The sequence below is a fragment of the Balaenoptera acutorostrata genome, chromosome 19 (assembly GCF_949987535.1).
Source record: "Balaenoptera acutorostrata chromosome 19, mBalAcu1.1, whole genome shotgun sequence".
Taxonomy (NCBI): Eukaryota; Metazoa; Chordata; class Mammalia; order Artiodactyla; family Balaenopteridae; genus Balaenoptera; species Balaenoptera acutorostrata.
In genome coordinates, this window is record NC_080082.1 from 48350991 (window position 1) to 48371586 (window position 20596).

Genomic DNA, 20596 nt, shown 5'->3' on the forward strand with positions numbered 1-20596 from the left:
CGGGAGGGGTGGACAGGGCCAAGGGCCCTGAAGCTGGCAGGCACCACAGATGATGAGGGAGGCAGCCTCTCAGGCTCACCCAGGCCTCTGGCCTCACAATTCTCCCACAGCACAACCCTAGAGCACGACCCTGTCTCCCAGGGGAGCCAGCTGAGGCAGGGCCTACATCCTGGGAGCTGCAGAGCCTAGCCCAGAGGCCGGCACGCGGGAGGCACCCAGTAACGCCCTGCACTGCACATCAGTGATGGGCTTCAGAGAAGGGCCCCAGGCTGCCCTCCCCACCACACCCAGGGAGGGGCTGCCTCCCACTGACCCAGGCCAAAGCCTCGGGCATCTTAACAAAGCTGGGAATCCGGAATTTCAGGATTAATAAATAGCACCTCCGAATAAACGTGGCCGTGGTCCGTGGCTCCAGCTCTGACACCGCTTCCCAGCAAAGGGTAACAGGCTCTGGGCTCCGGGCCTGCCCGCTAACCCTCCCCCTTGCTCATTCTCCCCCCCCCCCACCCCCGCACAGGCCCCCTGCACCCACCCCCACCTCAGCCAGCCAGCGGTCAGCAGGCACGGTCACATGCCCCGGGGTGCTCCGTACTTTCCCATCCAGGTGGCGTGGCTGGGATGAAACCTGGGCACGAAGAGCGTCGACATCCCAGTGTCCACGTCCATCATGCCGTAGCAGCCTGGCTCGGTGACACCGAAGGCCCAGTGAAAGAAGGACTCCTGTGGCGGGAACAAGGACCCAGGTCACCCCATCAGCAGGACAGAAACGTGAGGTGCAAGGAGAGAGGTGGGGTATCTGACCGAGCGCTTTCCTCCCCGCACCCTGGAGAGTCAGCTCGGGCTCCCTGGCTCTCGGTGCCTGACCCCCAGCCTCACACCACCCTCCACCTCAGCACTCTGCCCCCTGCACCAGCTGCAGGCTGCCGTCCCCTCCTTCCTCCTGGCTGGCTGCTCAGACCCTGCTTCAGGCCCGTGCCCCAGCCCCACCTGCACCCCACCTCACCGGCCACCCACCTCAGGTCCCAGACAGGGCAGGTTAAGACACGGGTGCCCAGGAGCACCACGGGTCCGTCTCCGCCTTGCCCGCACTCCCCTCCCTCCCCCCACCTCTCTGCTACCCCCACTGCCTGCAGGCGGGCAAGATGCCACCTTGACTTAGACGCCCAGGCCGGGCATCTGCTGAGAAACGGATTCCTCCATTTAGGACTTCTTCCTTCCTTCTCCCACCCCCGGGGCAGCTGATGACTTTAGTGTTTAGCATTAAACACGGAGCTAAAATAGCATTATAAAGGTATGAAGTGGAGGAGGCGCTCTTCTAAAATTAATCTTGCATAACACCAGTAAGGGAGCCAACAGCTGAATTTAGGAGATCGGTTTTTAAGCCACAGACTATGGAAACCTCAAGAAGCATCAAGACTACTCAGAGAAAACTTATTTAGACCTGCACATCTCCAGCAACAGGGACGGCAGGCTTGCAGCTGCAAGAACGACACGGCAGAGGGAAGCCCTGCAGTAGGAGGTGCTTTCCGTAGAAAACATTGCGCCGTGGCAGTGGGTCTCGGCCTGTGCCCTGCGGGGTGGACGCTGTCCAGCTGCAGAGGCCACGCCTTACCACACGCTCTCCGCACTTAGCACCCCTCTCGTTCCCCTGCCTCCTCCCTGACCCGGATGCTGGACGCCCATGTCCTCTCGGCTCTGCCTGCCCCTGGTCAGTTCCCAGCGCATCAGACCTCCGCTCAGGGCAGCGCAGGGAGGAGAAGAGAGCGCTAGACTTGGGGTCGGGAGATGGGTTCTAAATAATCCCAGCTCCACCTCTAGCAAGTCATTTCCCTCTGAGCCTGTTTCTTTATCTGTAAAGTGGGGCCAGCTCAGGGCCCTCCTGGCTTTCTGGGTGAGCTCCTCTGTCCAGTGTCCTTGTTCTTGTTCCTGGGAACCGAGAGATGCCAGTGATTCTCAGCCGAGGCCACCACATCCAAGCTGGCTTCCTGCAGCTGGGCCACCCGCTGCCCCACAGGGTTTCAGAACCTCGAGGAGGCCCTGGACCACTTCCCACAGGAGGAAACCAAAACCCAGTGAGGGTCACAGGGTCGGCACTGACCAATGCCCGGGCTGCCGACTCCTGCTCAGACCCTGCTCACATGCCTCCTCCCAGGACCTCTGCAGCCCCCGTCCTCCTTGCCGTGGCAGAATCTGGCCCCAGGAACTCAGCCCACCCCATCTGCACCTCTCCCGGGCCAGGAAAGGCTGCCCAGCCCGCCCTCTGAGGTCCAATCCTGCGGATACTACCCCGAGCCCGGAACGCCCATCCCCAGCTCCACCTGTCAGAATTCACGCCGGCCTTCAGGGCTCACACCAAACACTGCCTCCTCCACGAAGCCTTCCTGCTTGCTCCCCCGGGAGCATCGTCGCTCCAGACTCTGACCTGAGAGAGCGGAGGCTGGCTGGCGACGGCCCTGCCCCCCGCAGAGGGGGCTCCCTGGGGACCCAAGCCTCGGCCTGCTTTCAGAGAGCCTCTTCGGGGTCCCCCAGGGGGCAGAGCTGCCCAGGCCCACCAGGCCTGATGCTGGAGGAGGGCAGACAGCCCACAGCGGGCCTAGTGCACACTCAGAGATGTGGGAGGCTTCCGGCTGGGCTCACCTGGCGGAAGAGGACCCCGGTGTCGGTGCAGTAGCGCTGAGTCTCCTCCCCGCCCTGCAGCACCACGACAGAGCCGGCCTGCATCGCCGGGTTCTTTCGCAGACGCTCACACAGGCGCCGCCTGTTCAGGGCAAAGAGCGCCAGCGGCACCTTCAGGGTTTCGTTCCCCAGCCAAAATGAGGGTCTGCAAAGACACAAGCACACACCGCCACGCAGGCTTCTGTTAGCACCGCCAGGCGCGCCCCCCACCCAGAGGCACGACCCCCGTTAGCGCGTGGCAAGCGGGTCCAAGCTCGGCCTGCCCGTGACCCAGAAACAGCCCCTCACTGGGCCGCTGGAGGACCACAGGGGCTTGTCAGCCACACCCTCCCCTCCTGTCCCTGAGCACTGGAGCACAGTGGGGAGGAGAGGCAGCTGGGTCTGTTTAACTGGTAGATGGGTGAAGCCCACGGAAGGAAAGTCTGCAGTGGTGTGGAGACACACACCCCCAACCCCCAATTCCAGCCCTCAAGGAGCTTCCCATCTGTGCGAGATCTGGCCCAGACGACACTGGATCCCTGCCCATGTGTCTGCAGGCCGCCACCTGCTCTGCAAGTCTCAGACCCAGCAGCCTGCGCTGTTCCTCGCCTGAGTCGGGACACCCACCTGTCCCCAGCACATACACACGAACACACACACACGTCCAGGGCGCGCAGCACCAGGCCCTAAGCCGAGCCAGGCTCGTAGGTGCCAAATGAGCAAGGAGGAAGCACGACAAGACGGACCTGGGAGCGGCAGCCCTTGGGGTGCTGGCCCTGAGGACGGCAGCCAGCAAGCAATGAGCTGTGGTGGCCTCACTGAAGGCCAGGCGGAGCCAGGCATGGCAGAGCAGGTGGGTGTCTCTCCTCACGCCCACACTGGCTTCCCGTTTCACTGAGAAAACACCCCCTATCCCCCTAGCACCCGCTCTCCAGACCCCTCCTGCCTCGGGCCCCTCTAGACAGCTGCCCCCACCCGAGGCTCCCCCTCCACCTGGGCACGGCCTGCCCCTCCCCTCGCCTTTCTCCCCACCCGCCCCCCAAGTTGCTCCAGCATCAGTTTTCCCCTCTCAGGATCATTCTCAGCATCCAGACATACAGGAACCTCACCCGGCTTGAAAATAAATAAATAAAAGCACTCCCCTTGACCCCCGTGCTCGCCAGCCGTCTACTTCTCTCTCCCTTTGCAATAAATACCCTCTGAAGAGTCACCCAGCCCATCCCCGGGTCCTGGCCGCCCGTGCTCTCCTCAATCCACCCCAGCAGACCTTGGCCCACCCCCTCCTGCACTACAGCCCCTGCCAGGCCACAGTGGCCCCATGCTCCTGAATCTGCAGGTGGGTTCCCAGTCCTCAGGGGACCTCGGTGCCCAGGACACTGGAGGCCACGCTCTCTGCTGAAACCCGGCCCAGCACCGGCCGCTCCGGGCCGCCCTCCGTCCTCAGCTCACCTCCAAGCTGGAGCCCGGACCATGCGGCTCATCCCCATCTCCCACCTGGACAACCGCAGGAACTCTTAGCTGTTGCCAGTCCCAGACTCTGCCACAGCCTGGTCTGCACCCACCCAGAGGGACCCTTGAAAAATGGAAATTCCAGCAGGCGTTACCCCGCTCAACCCCTCCCCGCTTTCTACTGCGCTTACAACACGGTGCAGACTTACTCCCGGCCACAGGGCGCTGAGCGGAGCCGCACAGGCATCCCACCCTTCCCGAAACGCCCAGAACGCTCCCACTGGGGGCCTTCGCTGCTGCTGTTCCCTGCGAGGCATGCTCTCTCCCAGTGCCTGCCAGGCTCGCGTTCTTGCTTTATCCAGGCCTCTGGAGAAATGCTCCCCCTTCCCGGAAGCTTTTCCAATAACCCCATCCAAACCTATCCGCTACTCTCTTCCCGCCTCTCTAGAGCCACGCATCGCTGCCGAACAGTATATATTTACTTGCTTGTTGTCTCCCCAGGTAAAATGTAAGCTCTGTGAGGGCAGGGACCTTGCCTCCTTCCCGGCACCTAAAATAGTGCCACGTGAATGACTAAACAAAGGAAGGAAGTGCAGTTGTAGCGAGCGGGCCGGGGGCCAGCAAGGCCAGAGCCAGGGTGCAGGAGTCAGGCAGTGCGTGTGATGTGTGCTCGAGGGAGGCCCTGCAGGCTCTCTGGCCAGCAGGGAGCAGGCATGGAGGTCCAAGAGGGGAGGGACAGCCCAGAGCTGGTGCAAGAGAGGGGGCTCTGCCTGGGGCTGCAGTGAGAGTTGGGCAGGTGGAACCTGCTCTCACGGCCCTGGGGCACCTCCCACACTCACCTGGCCATGGGACCCTCAGAGGAAGGTAACACCTCCTGCACATCTTGGCTCCAATGGCACTTTCTCAGGATGGCTTTCCCTGGCTTCCCTCTTTAACCTTGCAGCTCTCTCCCCGGCCTGTCCCCCCACTTAGCCCTGGGCCGGGCTTCCCCTACTCGTGTCTCCAAATCCACTCTCCCACTCTGTCCAGGCCTGGCCCACGAGGACCTCGTTAGCTCCAGGAGGATTTGTTGACTGGGAGACAGGGCAAGAGGCTGGAGAGTGGGAAGAGATGGGGGAGGACAGAGAATCCATTCCCGGCTCCCTCCCTGGGGAAACCTGGAACTACAAAGGCTGCTCATTCTCCCCCCACCCAACCTGCCCACAGCTGTGTAAACCCACCCTGCATTACACTCTCTTTAGTCACCCCTTGGATTGAGGCTCGTCCAAGTCCCTGCTGAAATGACGTGTTCACTCTCCAACATAAATGTGTACTGGTGCTCACTGGTGAGGTCTGCCTCTGCCCACTAGAATGGAAACCCCATGAACGCAGAGATCTGGGTCTGCTCTGGTCCCTGCTGCCCCGTGCCTAGCACTATGTTTAGCACACAGCAAGTGCTCAATACATATCTGCTGAGTGAACAACTGTCACAACGTGGGGCCACCCACGCAGCTGTGCGAAGTTGCCACATCAGCCCCAGAGGGGCAGGAAGCAGAACCCTCGGGCCAGCCCGGCCAGGAAGGGTGGAGGGGTCTTGCCCACCCCACACATGCTGACAGGACTACAGCCTCCCTGCTGTCCCACTTCCCGGGCATGGGCCCCACTCACCCTCCTGGGCGGGTGGATACAAGAAGCCAGGGCTCCCTCTAAGCCGTGCCACTTGCCTGCCATGCTCGGCCACAAGGATGAAAGGACAGAGGTGACAGCTCACAAACATGCCAGCGCCCCAGCTGGCCGTGCTATCAGGAACTGAAAGTGCAGCCACCAGCACCCGTGCACAGAGTCCCCCAAGCTCCCTCCCATTCTTTCCCCTCACTCAGCAAAGCCCATGGAGGGGGTGGGCTCAGGGAAGAGCCTCGTCTCTACAGACTCCCAGCGGCACAGAGGGAACGGCACCAAGGCACTGCTGCAGATGGCCTCGGCCAAAGGTGCCTAGATCTGTGCAGACTCAACAGCACAACTGCCTGAAAATGCCCAGCCTCGGCCGGCGGCCTGCACAGCCCCACCCACCTCATCCCCCCACCCCCCATGCCTCAGGCCCCACACACCTTCTTCCTTAAACGCACCAGCTACCGGGTCCACCTGGACTGCCACCACGTCCCCACCTGGAAGGCTCTCAGAAGGGTGGGCTTTGTCTTATCCAGAACCTTCTGAGAGACCTAAATTCCTCAGGGCACCCAGACAGGACCTTTGTGGCCCAAGGGCCAAGCAGCCCAGGTCAAGACAGGAAACTCAATACGCTTCCCTCCTGTGAGCATCAGCTGCTCCTGCAAAACCTACAACACAATCTAGTCCTCCATGGGCTCAGCCAGAACGAGAAAGGCAGCCTGGCCAGAGCCCCCAGGCAGGTCAATGGCTGCAGTCATTCATTACGGCAGGGTACCCCAGAATCAAGCTTTATAGAGACATGCCCTTTGATTTCTCATGACATAAACCAACCCCTCAGAGAGAATGTTGGGCCCAGAGCCATCGCAGGTGGCTTCTTCCTGCAAGTTCAGCAAAAGCAGCACCCATAAAACATCCCCAACTGGTTTCTGCTGGAGCTTTTGCTAACTGGCACCCGGAATCTAAAAGGCAAAAGCCAGGTCGTCCCCAAGTCCAAGTATAAATAAGGCACACTTTACTGCAGGCAGCCAAGGGCACAGGCAACACCCGGGGAGGACCGCAGGGGCTGGCGGACAAAGGCTCCAGGGTATCAAAGAGACACACGGAACAAGCTCCAGCCCCCATGGGCCAGCCCACCCCCTGCCAACTGCCAGAGCCCAGGAAATGGCCAGTGACCAGCTGCCGCAGAAGGTGTGATACCACTGCTCCGAAACTCTCTCCTGTCCCCCAAATCAGTACTGAGTCAGCCCCTCCTTTGACCTCAATGGCCACCTGCAGGGTTCTCACCCAAGGGATTCATGCATAGTGTTTAGGGAGTCCACCCACTTGGATGGGAAAAAAAATTATATCTTTATTTTTTCTAACCTCACCTTTAAATTAACATTTTCTTCAATTATTAATGTAAGCAACAAACCACAGTAGTATCAGCAGTGTGTGAATCTGTCACCAACAGAAATCAGAGGTATTTTCATGTCACCTTATTGATGTCACAGTACCTCAAAATACCACTTTTACTCATCACTACTTCAACATTAAGGTGGTTCTTAGACCTGCTGCTTTTATTATTTAATGTATAAAGAAGCATATACTACTATACCACAAATTTATTTCTTAACATCTTGATAACTGTATTTCCATACAATTGGTTTTCCCTGTAATCCTCTGTATTTTATTTCATCACGCTGAGAGTCATGTAAAGGTCTCACGGGTGCCCATGGGGTCCACAGCACAGACAAGGACAAGATCCCTGCACTAGGATGTGACACCACTTCTGGATGGGGCCATGCTGCTAAGCTTCCGGCAAGAGAGGCCAGTCAAGGACCGGCCTGCTTCCTTGGCCACAGCCTCCAGCTCAGGCCAGGCACCGAGCCCACCGAGCCCTCCGGCTGCCTGTCAGCAGGGCCAGCCCACTCACCCTGGCTGGAGGGGCCTCACGGCAGCTGGTCAGCATCTCCCACCCTGCCTACCTTTCTCCTGAGGAGGGTTGCGGGGCTAAGCACACACAGGGACCTGAGTGGAGTCAGACCAGGCCTGGGGAAGGGCATGGGAAAGCAAAGGGGCACTCAGTGGCCAGCCTGCCTCCCAGAGACCCACCCCTCCCCCCAGCCCCCAAGGTCAACCCAATGCGCCTTCTCCAAGAGCACCAGGTTCATATCAGGGTGGGGACGGGCTCTGATCCAGAACCTGGCTCCTCCAGATACTTGCCCTCCAGAAATGCTGACTCCAGCGTGAACTATGACCCCATAGGTACACACCCAGGGCAGCTCACCTGCTGCTTATCACTGGGTAAAAGCCCTCTGGGCAGCAGCTCCCTGAGAGTCACTCAGTTAAAGAATTAAAGATACTCCTTCAGAGATATGGGGATATATGTTTATGTATAGCTGATTCACTTTGTTATACAGCAGAAACACACCATTGTAAAGCAATTATACTCCAATGAAGACGTTTAAAAAAAAAAAAGAAAGATACTCCTTCATCCTATTCAGACTTCTGTTCCCACTCCCGCCCACCATTCCTTTCCTCAGTCACTGAGGGCTCCGTGCAAAGCGGGATGGCATGTTGGACTAGTGTAAAGTAAATCCTCCTCTTATTCATTAGGCACCGTGTCACCCAGCACCAATCACTGGGCGGCCACGGGGTCCTGGAGACACAAACTGAACTGGTCCCTGGGCTTCAAGGATGCCGGAGAGACATGAAGGGGAGCAACCTCTCACTCAACCATGATGGGTAGGAGTGCAGATGTAGAAGAGCGTTCTGCCAGTGGGAAAAACTGGGATTCTCTGGAATATTGAGCAGGAAGCCTTGACTGGAGGTCAGGAGGGAGGGGGGTCAGGAAAGGCTTCTAGGAGGAGGAACCATCTGAGCTGAGTCTGCAAGTATGTGAACAATATGTCAGAGGATGAGGACTCTCCAGGGCCAGCCGGTGAGTGGGCAAAGGGAGGTGGAGAAAGGAAAAAGCCATGTGGGGGGCCGATGCAGCAGGTCTGGCAAGAGCAGAGAAGTCTCATCTCTGTCCATGGGAAGCTCAAGGCATGACTCAAGGAGAAGGCAGGGCTCCCTCCCACCAAGTGATATTGGATTAGGGGAGGGGGTGGAGACGACCTCACGGCAGACTCTCTGGGGGCTGTGGGACCCTCTGTCTCAAACTTGAAGTCCCTGCCCAGGCTGGCAGGACAGAGCAGGATCAACCCGTAAACACTCCCCAGAAGAGCTTTTCAAGTTTCTAGTTGAATCTGAGATACTAGCTTAGGGCTTCCACTACTCCCCACATCACGTGGAGTACACTCCAAGCACCCAGGCCTCCCTGGGCCCAGGATCTGGAAGGACTCTACAGGCAACCAAATCCAACTCCTGGGGAGCCTGTGGCTGTGACTTGATGGTATGGTGCCTCGTTATGCCTGACACTCTGATCTGTCCTGTGTATGCAGCTGGGCACCGAGCTTTGCTGGAAACACACTCGAAGCCTCTTCCACTTAAAGAATCTGCTGGGCTCTAAGTGTCCAGCAGGGTAACCCATACCAGCCTGGGATGGCTCTTGCCAAGCAGGTCCTGCCAATCTCTGGAAGCTACCTGCACCTGTCAGGTCTCCCTTCCGATTACACACCTCTCCAAGGCCTCTGTCACTCAGTTTTACTGCTCCATGGCCCAGAGAATCAGTTTTGCTATAAGGGCCCTCCTTCCAGGATTCAGCCAGCTCTAGACTCACGCCCATCCAATCACCGGCCTGGCTCCCTGTCTCTTCGGGAGAGCAGCAGACCTCAAGCCAGCATGGAGCCCTGAATCCAAATGCAGCCCCTGGAACTCCCTGTGACCAGCTGGTGGCCCAGATACAGGGGTAATTGACCCACATGTGGGCACTGGCCTACACCTACTGCTCATTCTGCTGTTTAAGACAGGGTCACAGGCTGGGCTCAAGGATCTGGCCCTAGATTCCTTGACACTCATCTGGGACTTTGCAAGCACAGTTCTCTGCCTCAGGGGTGCTCAAGGACGAGCACAAATGTCATCCAGGGAGTGAAGCCTACCCACACTCTCCTCTGAGCTCAGAATCCATGCCCGTCAATGACACACACCAAGACTAGAGGCATGACATCTACCCCAGCGGCCCATGAACATCTAAGGGTAGGCCCAGTACTGTTCCTGGAATACAGCAGGTGCCTATTAAGTGTTTGACTTGCATGTCCTAAGCTCTCCCAACCTTGGAGTTGGGGGCCAACTGAGGGGGCCATTTTCTGTTGCCACTCTCCCTACCTTCCAAAAAGAGAGATGCATTTAGACCACCAGTTCCCCCATTCTGATCTCAATTCCAGCCTGGCGTCTGGGGCACTGCCCTCTCTCTACCACTCCCCTTCCCAGCCCCCAGCATCTCCAGGCCCAAATGCCGCCCCCATAATTGGGCCTTGCCCTGAACTCATACATAGCCCAGGGGATAGTCGTCTCAAAGGCAGATCTGAGCAGATTAAAAACCCTTGGAAGTTTCCAGTCCCTTAGGACAAAGTCTGGAAAAGCCAGCTGGGACACTGTGCCCTCCAGCACAGGGACACGCTCCACTGTCCCCCGTCCCCAGAACACTCTGAACTCTCAACCTTTGTTCAGATGTTCATCAGGGACACTCCGCAACGCTTCAGTGAGCCCACCCGTCCACATTTCCTGCCACTAGGACCATTCACCATTCTTTCATTCAGCAGAATTTATGAAGCATCTACTGTGTGCAAGACATGTACTAACAAGGTCCAGGAGCAAACCAGACAAAGGCCCTGACCTCACACTTTAAATGGAGAGAAGACAAGAAACAAGCTGTTTCTTTTTTTGTTATGTACTATATAATTTACCAGGTGGGGATAAGAGTAGGATAGGTGCTTAGGGAAATCTTCTCTGAGGAAGTTCCATATGGGCCCTGAAGGAAGAGGAGAAGTGCCGCGCTAGGGAGGGGATTCCAAGCCCATCTCAAACGCTGCCTCCTCCCGGGGGCGGGGGGGGGCCCCAGGTCCCCAGCGCCCGGGCAACGCAGTCTTCCCATCTGAGGGTCGTGACCGTGAATGCGCGCGTGGACCCCACCTCGGCCGCACAGTGGGGACTCCACACGCGCGGGTGGGGCCTGAACGCCACTGCGGCCCCGAGGGCAGTGGGCAGTGGCCAGGGAGCTGAGTCGGACGCGCAGCCAGACGCCCCGCGCTGGACGCCCAACCCGCGCGAAGAAGCGCGCTGCCCGCGGCCACATTGCACGCCCGGCGGGGACGCGGCCCTGCAACGGGGCTCTTAGCCACTGTCCAGCTAGGAGGCCCAAGTCCCCGCTCCGCGCCGCCGTGCAAGGGCCGGGGACAGCAGCAGCACTCACCCGGTGGCCGCCGCCATGCTTGCCCAGCTCCAGCGTCACGTGAAGTGAGGCGTCAGCTGAGCCCCACCAGGTCCCACTTCGAGGGGCGGGGGCCTGGGCGGGGCCTGGGCGGGGCCGGGAGCCATTGCCCCGCCCCCCTCTAGTGAAAAGGCTCCGCAGGACCCGGAGGGGCGGAGCCCTGAAGAAGGAGAAGAATCTATCTACACGCCGGCCGCCATCTGCAGGCGAGGGGCGGGGCTGGTGTGGAGGCAGAGGCCTTTCCAGAATAGGAAGGAACTTCCCGACGCAGTGGATACCTTGATTTTGGCCCTGACCTGGCGTCCCAGCCTGTCCAGGGGGAAGACACCTTGGGAGAGGGAGCCTCTGACCCAGTCTAGGTACGGGACAGAGGTGACAGCTGTTGCTTAAGAAGGGAAATGGCTTGAGCAAAGGCCGGGGCAATTGGAATAAACTAAAAGTTCAGTGTCCAGGAGGGGGGTGTGGGAGTGAGAGGTGCAGCCTCAGGTAAGCAAGGGTCAGATCTTGCACCACCTTGAATATGGGGCTGGGGAGTTAGGTCTGTTGGGACCTTTCCAAGCTCCTTCAACTGCAGGATGGAGAAGGACCTGGGGACAGGGAGGCCAGTGAGGAGGGCTGGGGAGAAGTGGGCACAGGGAGGGCACAGTTTCAGGAGAACTGTGGGCATCTCCCTCTGCCCTGCTGGGTACTCTTGTTGGGTGCAGTGTCCTCCAGAAGGTTGGGGAGTGGGACAGGAAGGGTGGTGGTAAGTAGATGTTCCAGGGGAGCTCCCTGTGTTGCCGGTGCCTTAGAATAATAGTAATACTAACAGGTACGGAGCACTCAGTGTGCCCCAGGGCTTTGCAAGTGTCAGTTCACTGAATCCTCACAATAGCCCTGTGAGGTAGGCTCTGTCCTTAATGCCATTTTACAGCTGAGGAAACCGAGGCCCAGAGAGGTAGATAACTCACCTGAGTTCACACAGGGGCTGACCTCATGCAGTAGTGACTTGGTAGTGATTCACACTGGCTCAGTAAAGGAAGGGGCCCCAGGGCTGGTGGGGGAGGTTACCCCTTGAGTCCTGGCCCCCACGAGGGTTATGCAGATGTGTGTGGACAGGATGTGAGGCCCAGCACGTGCCCATGGGCTTCTTTACCCCAGCCCCCAGCTATCTCACAGCTGGAAGTAGCTTCTCTTTGAAGACCTTGGGTTAGGGGGGTGCCTCTTGTTTCTTTGTCAGAACAAGGATGCGGGTCACCATGGCTGAGCTAGGGAGGCACCAGGGACTCCGAGACGGAGAAGCAGCTGTTGTTTGTCCCCACAAAGCTGGGAAGAGAGCAGGCCCCTTAAATAGGGGGAGGAATCAAACCAGAGCATAAGCAGGGTGGGTGACACAGCGTGCCTGCTTCAAGTCCTAGCACCATCCCTGGTTTCCTCATCTGACAGGTGGGAGCTAATGGTATCGCCTCACGGGGCTGCTGCAGGATTTCATGAGCAGGCATCCCGGCACCTTTAGCCTGTGGCACAGCTAAAATGGCCAAAGCCATGAGGAGGAAGGTGGCACCTCCAGACAGCCCTTCCCACCTCCCTAACCCAGATAAGACCAAGGAGAGTTGATGGAAGAGGGGACATCCATCCTTCCTCCCCCTTCCCACTTCCTCCAGGCAGGACCCCAGAGAGGATCTGTCCGCCCTCTTGCCAGTTTCCAGGGAGGAGAGCAGAGGTATAAGCCCCACACCCGACTGCCCAGCCCATTGCCCTGAGAACTTGGACCCGCCCCCCACTTCCCGTTATGCAGTTTCCCACCTTCAGCGAAAGAGACTGGACACTTTTTAAAAATAGCAAAGGGTGAGCAGAATGAACTTCTCATGCTCTTTTGTGGAAGGAAAACCTGCCCCGGAGCTAATCACAGCCCCTCCACCATTGATTTTGACAAAAAAATACGTGAAAATTAAGCCAACTGCCAGCTCTGAGTGTTTATTAGTATGAAAAAGAAGTAATTATCCTAAATAGCCACAAAATAATAGGAGCAAGGCACCTACCAACTGAGTGGAGCACCCTTGTTTGTGGGCAGTGCTGGGGGGTGGGAGGGGCCTGCCCCTGCTTCCTGCCCACCCTGGTCTGTCTGGATGGAGGGCTTGCCCTGCCAGTGAGCCTGGCACAGAGGGCTGCCCTGCTACTGCTCACCCCTCCCCATCAGAGGCTCTGGCAGGGCTGTCCCCACCCGCCACCCCCCTCCTGATCAGGGCTCTGGCAGGGGCTCCAGGAGAAGCAGCCTTGGGAGTGGGTGAAGATTACTCATGCAGGGCCAACCCTGAATGCTGCAGGAAGCCAGGAGGCAATTGGGAAAAGATTGATTTTAGAGAGTTGGAGCGAGAGAGTATAAATCAGCAAGAGAGAGCTCCAGCCAGCACACTCAAGCCTCACGCAGCGTCCCCTCTGAGGTCACAGACTGTTGGTTGAAAGTCTCCCCTCATCGTGACCTCCAAGTGGCTGAGATGTGTTAGCGCTCAGCCAGCCCAGTGGCCAGGGCATCATGACTCTCATGAAGTGCCCTGCCCCAGCCAGAGACCACAGAGAAACTTGGTCCCAGGAAAGCTTCTCCTTGGAGCTCCCGTGGCTCCCTTTGTCCCTGTGACACTGCCAGGTTTCCCTGCTCTGCCCACACCGCTCGACCCGGGCACCAAGCTCTTGCAGCTCCATGGACACTGCTGACAGCTGGCTGCCTGGAGACGGTTGGCCCAGAGGTGGCGACCAGCCAGACTCTGACCTGGGGCCTCGCAGGGGCATCCCTGGAAGAGCAGGACACGGGCCCCTTCCATCTTCTGCTACATCTGAGGATGCTGGTCTGCCGGAAGGCTCTGTGTGACCACACTGGATGCCAGCTCTGCCCTTACTACCAAGCTGTCTCACGTGCCAATCTGGGAGGGGATGGGGCCCAGACCCTGCCCTGGAGGTCTGGGCCGAGGAGGAAGAGGGGCCCTCAGCATTGTCGCCAAGGAGCCCACCATCTGGGAGGGCTGAGAGCAGGGCTGTGTGACGAGTTGGGGGTTACTGAGAGATTCTGAGCAGGAGAGCAGTGGGGTCCGAGCCCACGTCTGGAGCAGGAGGCGCTGGCAAGGGGCTCTGTGCTAACTGCATGGGGGGCACCAGCCTCGGGTGGTGAAACCCACATGGGGTGGCATGTGGGGTTTTTGTGACTATTTGCTTTTGCTGACAATAGAAGACTGGGCTCAGGAAGCCAGCACCAAATAGACTGAACAGAAAGAAGAGAAGGGTGCAGGCATGTGCGGGTGTGAGATGGGAGAGGGGGGTGGCATAGTCTAACCCAAGCTCTTCCCTAGTAGGGAAAGAAGGAGAGTGATGGAAATGAAATGCCCAGGAGACCACCTCTCCATCACAGATCTGGCGGATACCAACCCTCAGCCTTTGCAACATCAGCAGCAGCGGCAGCTATAGCTCTCCGACTCCTGGGGCCAGCCTGGCCTGCTCCTTCCTCCAGAGCATGCCACAGCCATCACCACCATCCCTCAGCACCCCCAGAGGAGCCCCTACACCACGTCACACTCCTCCTGCCCTTCCTAGCCCCGCCCAGCCCTCCTGGGTATCCATCTTCCTGCAGGAAAGAGGCAGGCAGGCAGCAGCCGGGGGGGGGCCTTCCCTAGGAAGCCCCGTCACTGCCTCAAATGAAGTGGTCCCTGCTGAGCACTTTGCCAAGGTCTATGAGGCAGTTCAGGATGAGAAATGGAACGGTGCCTTCGGAAAGGCAAATCATTCCAATAGCACCTTAAAAACATCGAAGGAAACAAGCTCTTTGTGTGTGTGTGTGTGTCTGTGTGTGAAAATGGGAGTATATTGTTTTTCACTCTTTGGAAGACTGTTTTCTCATCTTGAAATCACAAGCTGTTTTCTTCCAGAGAGACTTATAAATACATCCAATTATCGACATTCAATATAGGAAATAAAGTTCTGAAATTGTTTTCTTGCGCACACGCGGAGTGGGCTGGCCAGGTTGCACAGGTGATAATTACTTTTATTTCTTCCAAGTCATATCAGTGCTGAGTGGCTTGTCTCTCCACCTTTTATTGCTTTCACTTTTATTGCATTTCCCGTGTTGTGTGGGGCTATTCATTGGTGTAACTTTATTACCACGTTTCAAGATCTTGATAAAATGAACGAAATTCAGAAGTATGAGTGTACGGTGGCAGCTCAGGGAAATTGGGTTCTGTGGCTTGTGTCCTGGAGAGAAATCTCCCCGGGGGATGGGCTCTCCCTCTGCCCCGCTCCAAGTTATTGAATGTCCCTGATGTCCCTGCTGACATTCACAACTGCCCCTCTCGTGGGTTTCCGTCAGGGTGTCATTTTAAGGGGGATGCTTTCTGCCCTTCATGAAATCACCCACAGACTATGTCCCCAGCAGCCACCTAAACTGTCTGTGCCACCAGCAAGACCGGGGTCACCTGTGACTCCTCATTCTCCTGACCTCACATCTGTCCACTCTTCCTCCTCAGTGCCTTGTCTCCCCCTGCCCCCGCCATCCCCCCCACCTCTTCCTTCCTGCAGCCACTTCCCACTCCCCCATGTCAATGCCAAGTCTCCGGGGCTGCCTGCCTGCCTGCCTGCCTGCCTGCCTGCAGTCTCTTCCCATTTTAAGCCCCATGCTCATCAGCGTTCTTTGTAACAAAGAGCCCCTGAGTCTGGTCATCCTCAAGTAGAGGATGTGTCAGGAGGGTGTTAGGAGGCACATTTGCAGGAGAGGCAGACTCAGAAAACAGAAGGGAACCAGGCAGGCTGGTAGCTGAGTGCACGGCCAGACCACACCACACACTGCTGCCCTTAATTGTTGCCACTACCCCTACTCTTGGACATCACCTTGGACTGACACAGCATCCAGCATCCTGGCTTCACTCCCTGCATGGCCAAAGCCCTTGGTGGGCAGTGTAGCCACTGACAGAGCCCAAGCCTCATGCCCACGCTCTGGCCATCTTGTCCCTTTGGGCTTCTGCAGCGGGGAAGGAAGGGTTGGGAGCCCAGCATCCCACTAAATCCAATTCTCCTAACAGGTGGGGGTTAAGATGCTGGGAGATACACACAAATCCCTGTGACGCACAACATTGTGGGTACCAATTTGGTGTGCCAGCAACTCCCCCCAAATAAAACCCTGAAAAGGTCAACTTGGACAAACTAGTCCTGAGTACTGCAATCAAAAAGTCTAGAAGGCAGCGGTTTTCATTTCAGCACAAGTGTGAGTTTCTTGTTTCGTGGTTTTTCTTTTCAGTTTACATGAGAGGATACATCATCTTCATTTCTTTAGCTCTAAAGGTCTTACCTAGCCCTGCCTCCATATCATTGCCAAATAAATATCCCCAAGCACAAACAGCCTGTTAGAAATCATGTGGTGGAGAAAGAAAGGAAGTGCATGGACTTCAAAATCAGAAGCCTGGGTCCCCTGACTTCTCTGGTCCTCACTTTTGCCATTTGGAGACAACAGGGTGCTTTTGTTTCCCCTAAGGGGCAGTTCTAAGGGGCAGAGGAGGCCTTGAACACCAGGGCTCTTAGGGAACAGTTTAACACTATACAAATATGGCAGTAGTCACTTTCCTTATTATGATACTTATTATCCGAGAGCATGTACACGGAGGTTAGGAATGTGGATGCAGGAACCTAGATCCCATTCCTGGCTTTTTTACTTTACTCCCTGTGTGGTGCTGGGCACGTTACCCAACCTCTGTGAGCCTCAGCTTCCGCCTTGGTAAAATGGGGCTGATGGGTCTCTGCTCAGAGGATTGTTGAAGAGATTAGATGGGTGACCCCATGAGACCCTCAGCACAGCCCCTGGCTCAGGATGGCTGCCATACTTATTTCAGTGGTCATGTGAGAAGTAGGGGCAGCAGGAAAGCACCAGGACCCTCATCCTCAAGGCGTGAAAGGGGGTGAGATGCCCCATGACGTCACTCTTAACCTTGCCCACCTACAGAGCAACTTTGACACAAATGGGTGAGTCCATAGCCCCAAGCCAAGGTGGTCAGTGCTTATTCCCTTCAAGAGGACTTGCTGGCTCTTGGGGCTGCCTAGCCACTGCGAGCCAGCCCTGCTCTCTATACATGAGCTGGCAGCCCAGCCGAACACAGAGATGCTGAAGAGATGCAGGAAAACGGATGAGTGGGGAAGGCTGCAGAGAGGGCATCCCTGGCCTATGAAGCCAGCAGGGCTCTGCTTGTAGGCATGCGTTTGCACGTAGGGAAGAGGGGCTGCAAGGAGTTTTGTGAGAGTGGTTAGGGACATACAATAGATTGCAAAATCGTTCTCAAATTCTCCTTGCTGTGTCCATGTCCTTGCTTAGTGATGCTGCAGCCCCTCCCATCCAGAAGTACAGTCTATTTCACCAGCCCCTGAATCTGGATTGGCCACGTGACTTACTTCGGATAACAAGACATTCGCGAAAGCAGAGGCCTCGGAAAGGGCTCACCCACTGGGACCGACCCTCTTGCCACTCTTGGGAGCCCTGCCACCGGATGAAGATGTCCTAGTTAGCCTGCCAGAATGTAACATGCCCGTTCGACAGCCTGCCAACCAGCAGACACACAGGCAAGGCTGGCTTCAACTATCAGCCTCCAGCCTACCCAAGGACTGATTGCAGACCCACGAATGAGTCCAGCTGAGACCGGCCAAGCAAGCCCCAGCGTCCCGAGCCATGTAAACGGTTGTTCTGAGCCATTACATTGGATGATTTGTTATGCCGGGTTATCACACGGGGCAGAGGGAGGAGAGCCTGAAACTAACACCCCAGAGGGGAGGCTGGGGACAGGGGCCTTAGGCGCTGCTTTCACGTGGAGCTCTGGGAGGTGCAGGGTCCCAGCAGCACCCACTGTGGGGCCCTGGGGAGAGAGTGTGACCATCAACTCACCTCTACCTGGAGCATAGTCTGGCTGCTGGGACCTCGATTCTGCCCGGCCTCGTGTGGTTGCACCGCCTTGGGGGCGTGCAAAGGCACCACCCTCACATAGCTCTGTTTCTGCACGAGGGAGACTGGGCAGCGGTGGTGCAGAGACGTGGTGCCCCCAGTGGAGCTTTCTGGGCAGCCGACTTGAAGCACAGGAAGTGGGAGGACTCTGAGTTTCCGTAAGAACCCCTCTGGTGACCCCGCCAGGAATACCTGAAAGAGACTTCTAAGGGGACTGGAGGGCCCCTGTAATAGAGATGGTCCAAACGATTATGCCAATGGAGCCTTGTGTGTACCTTGGGTGCAGCAAAAGCCAGTGAGCCCGGCCTGGGAACTTGGCCTGCACTGTCACACCCCAAAGCAAGGCCAACGTGGGGCGCACATAGCATGGGGTTGTACCTGGGTAGCCTGGAGGGGTAGCTGAGAGGTGACAGTCAGCAGGGAGTTCACCCCTAGGCTAGCCTTGCTCAGACAGACCCAAACCTTGTGGGAGACCAAGCACAGAGCGTGAGGAGAGCCCTGCTCTTCCCAAAGCAAAGCACCTTCTCACCTAGATGAAGACAAGCATCCCGCTGCAGAGATGCCTGCCCAAGTCCAAGGCTTGGACTGTCCAAGCTGAGCACCTGTCCCACTTCCAAGAGCTGGTCATTCTATCCGGGGCAACTTTTAAAAAGATTAATAGGTACCCAAGACGTTGCTGCCGCTGTGCTCAGTCCAGACAGTAGCACAGTCTCCGAATCAGATGCCAAGTTCACCGGCAACTTCAGGAGCCGGCAGGGGTCTCACTCGCTTCCCCATCCTGTCTGGACATTCCCGTTCAAACAGTCTTTGGGAAAATTACAATTTTATTTCCAGAGCTCGGAGATCAATATTTAGGGCTTGAGGGAGAATTTACTGAAAATCATCTCACAGTGGAAACGCCAGAAGCAGGAGCTTCAGCACATGCGGCTCCTCCCAGATCACGAATCCGCCCGCAGGACCAGCTGCTGGCCCGGCACGGGGCCGCTGTCAGCTTCCTCCGGGGGAGGCTGGGCGGCCGACCAGGGCAGCAGTGCCGGTCGGGGGTGGGCAGCCAGGCCTTATTTACGGGGGGTCTGGGAGGAGAACGGACCTAGCGTCTCCCCCGGGCACCACCTCTGCTTGAGGGAGAAGGAGGCCCAAACTGGGATGAGAAGAGCTCCCAGAATCTTTGCGGATGCTCGGTGAACACCGTCTGCAGAACTGGCTGCACGGAGAACCAGTTTTAGCTTTGGATCTGGCAGACTCTGTCCCTTCTGTCACCAAGGGCACTTGCCATGTGAAGACTAAGGGCCCCTTCTAAGGAGGTCCAAGTCCCCTGGGGACGGCCCACCCAGCACAGGACAAGCTGCAAGCTCTCTCTGTGTCGTTGCTGGGGGCATGAGGGGTGGGACAGACATGTCACCCACCCCTCAGAGATCTGGATTTGGTGGGCTGGGAGGCGACCCAGCCACGTGGATTTCTAGCCAACACGCTAGCCACCAGTAGTTTGTGGCCGGGTTGGGGTTTATTGTGTGACAGCCACCCAAGGTAGCTAAACCTCTCTCGTGACCTCAGGTCACACACAGTCCTATGCTGGCCTGTCAGCTGCCTCTCCAGGGATGAAGGATGAGGCATGGGCGCTGGGCCTCGGTCCTGAGCTCATCACCCCCATCACTCACACATTTATTCCCATCCTTCCTCCCACTGAGGGCCCTTTCACACCCCACTTTCCAGTGAGGCCCCCTCCTCCTGCCCTTCCCATGGCCCAATCAGAAAAGCTCGCTGGCCTGGCCAAGGGACCCCTGGTGTCCACGGGGCCCCAGCCCCTGCTGGCTAAAGAGCCCATAGCCCATCACTCTCACCCCAAGATGGGCATCGAGTAAAAGCGTGCCAAGACCAAATGTTCTAAGGCTGTGGGAAAATAAAATTGGGACATCTACTTTGGCGAGTACCTTGGAAATAGCTATAAAACCCCAAAATTTAAAACAAAGCCTTCTGACCTGTAATTGCAATTCTCATTATCTACCCTAAAGAAATCCTGCCTCATGAAAACGAGAGGCCACAAACCAGCAAGTTCACTGAAGAATTATTCGTGATAGCGAAAAACCAGAAGCAGTCTGCGCGTTCATCCACATGTGAACCCTTGTCTGCTCCTGCACTTGAGACCCATTAAGAGGAATGTCCTAGATCTACAGGTATCAACTTGGAGAACTCTCAACAGCATTTCGTTTTGTGAAAAGTTGAAGAACGGTGCATACTGTGTTATATCATTATGTTTATAAACCGATAAAACCATAGACAGTTCTATGAATTCTCCGCAGACACGTGTATATGTTGTAAAAATGCTTAAAAGGTCTGGAGGAAGATAACCAGGGATGAGGGGGGGGAATTGTGAGACAACTTGGAGGGGCTATACCTTTATCTAATGGCTGAATTTTTTTTTTAAGGAGAATATATTCAGGCATTTGTGTAATTAAAAAATAAATAAAACCACTGTAAAAAAAAACACAAAAAACCTCTGTCTCGGGAATGCCCTGCAGCCTATGGGGCTCCTTTGAAAACTGGGGAGC

General features: G+C 56.9%; 1 protein-coding gene across 1 annotated transcript in view; it reads right to left on the reverse strand.

Annotated features, from left to right (window-relative positions):
* The window catches only part of PEPD (peptidase D), a 114337-nt gene extending 103174 nt beyond the window's left edge, over nucleotides 1-11163 (reverse strand). The window contains exons 1-3 of the mRNA XM_057534730.1: nucleotides 11087-11163; nucleotides 2638-2821; nucleotides 593-720 (exon numbers count right to left, since the gene is read on the reverse strand). Of these exons, the coding sequence (XP_057390713.1) occupies nucleotides 593-720; nucleotides 2638-2821; nucleotides 11087-11103 (329 nt within the window). The 5' untranslated portion in view covers nucleotides 11104-11163. The remainder of the gene's footprint in view (nucleotides 1-592; nucleotides 721-2637; nucleotides 2822-11086) is intronic.
* Between the last annotated feature and the right edge of the window lie 9433 nt (nucleotides 11164-20596).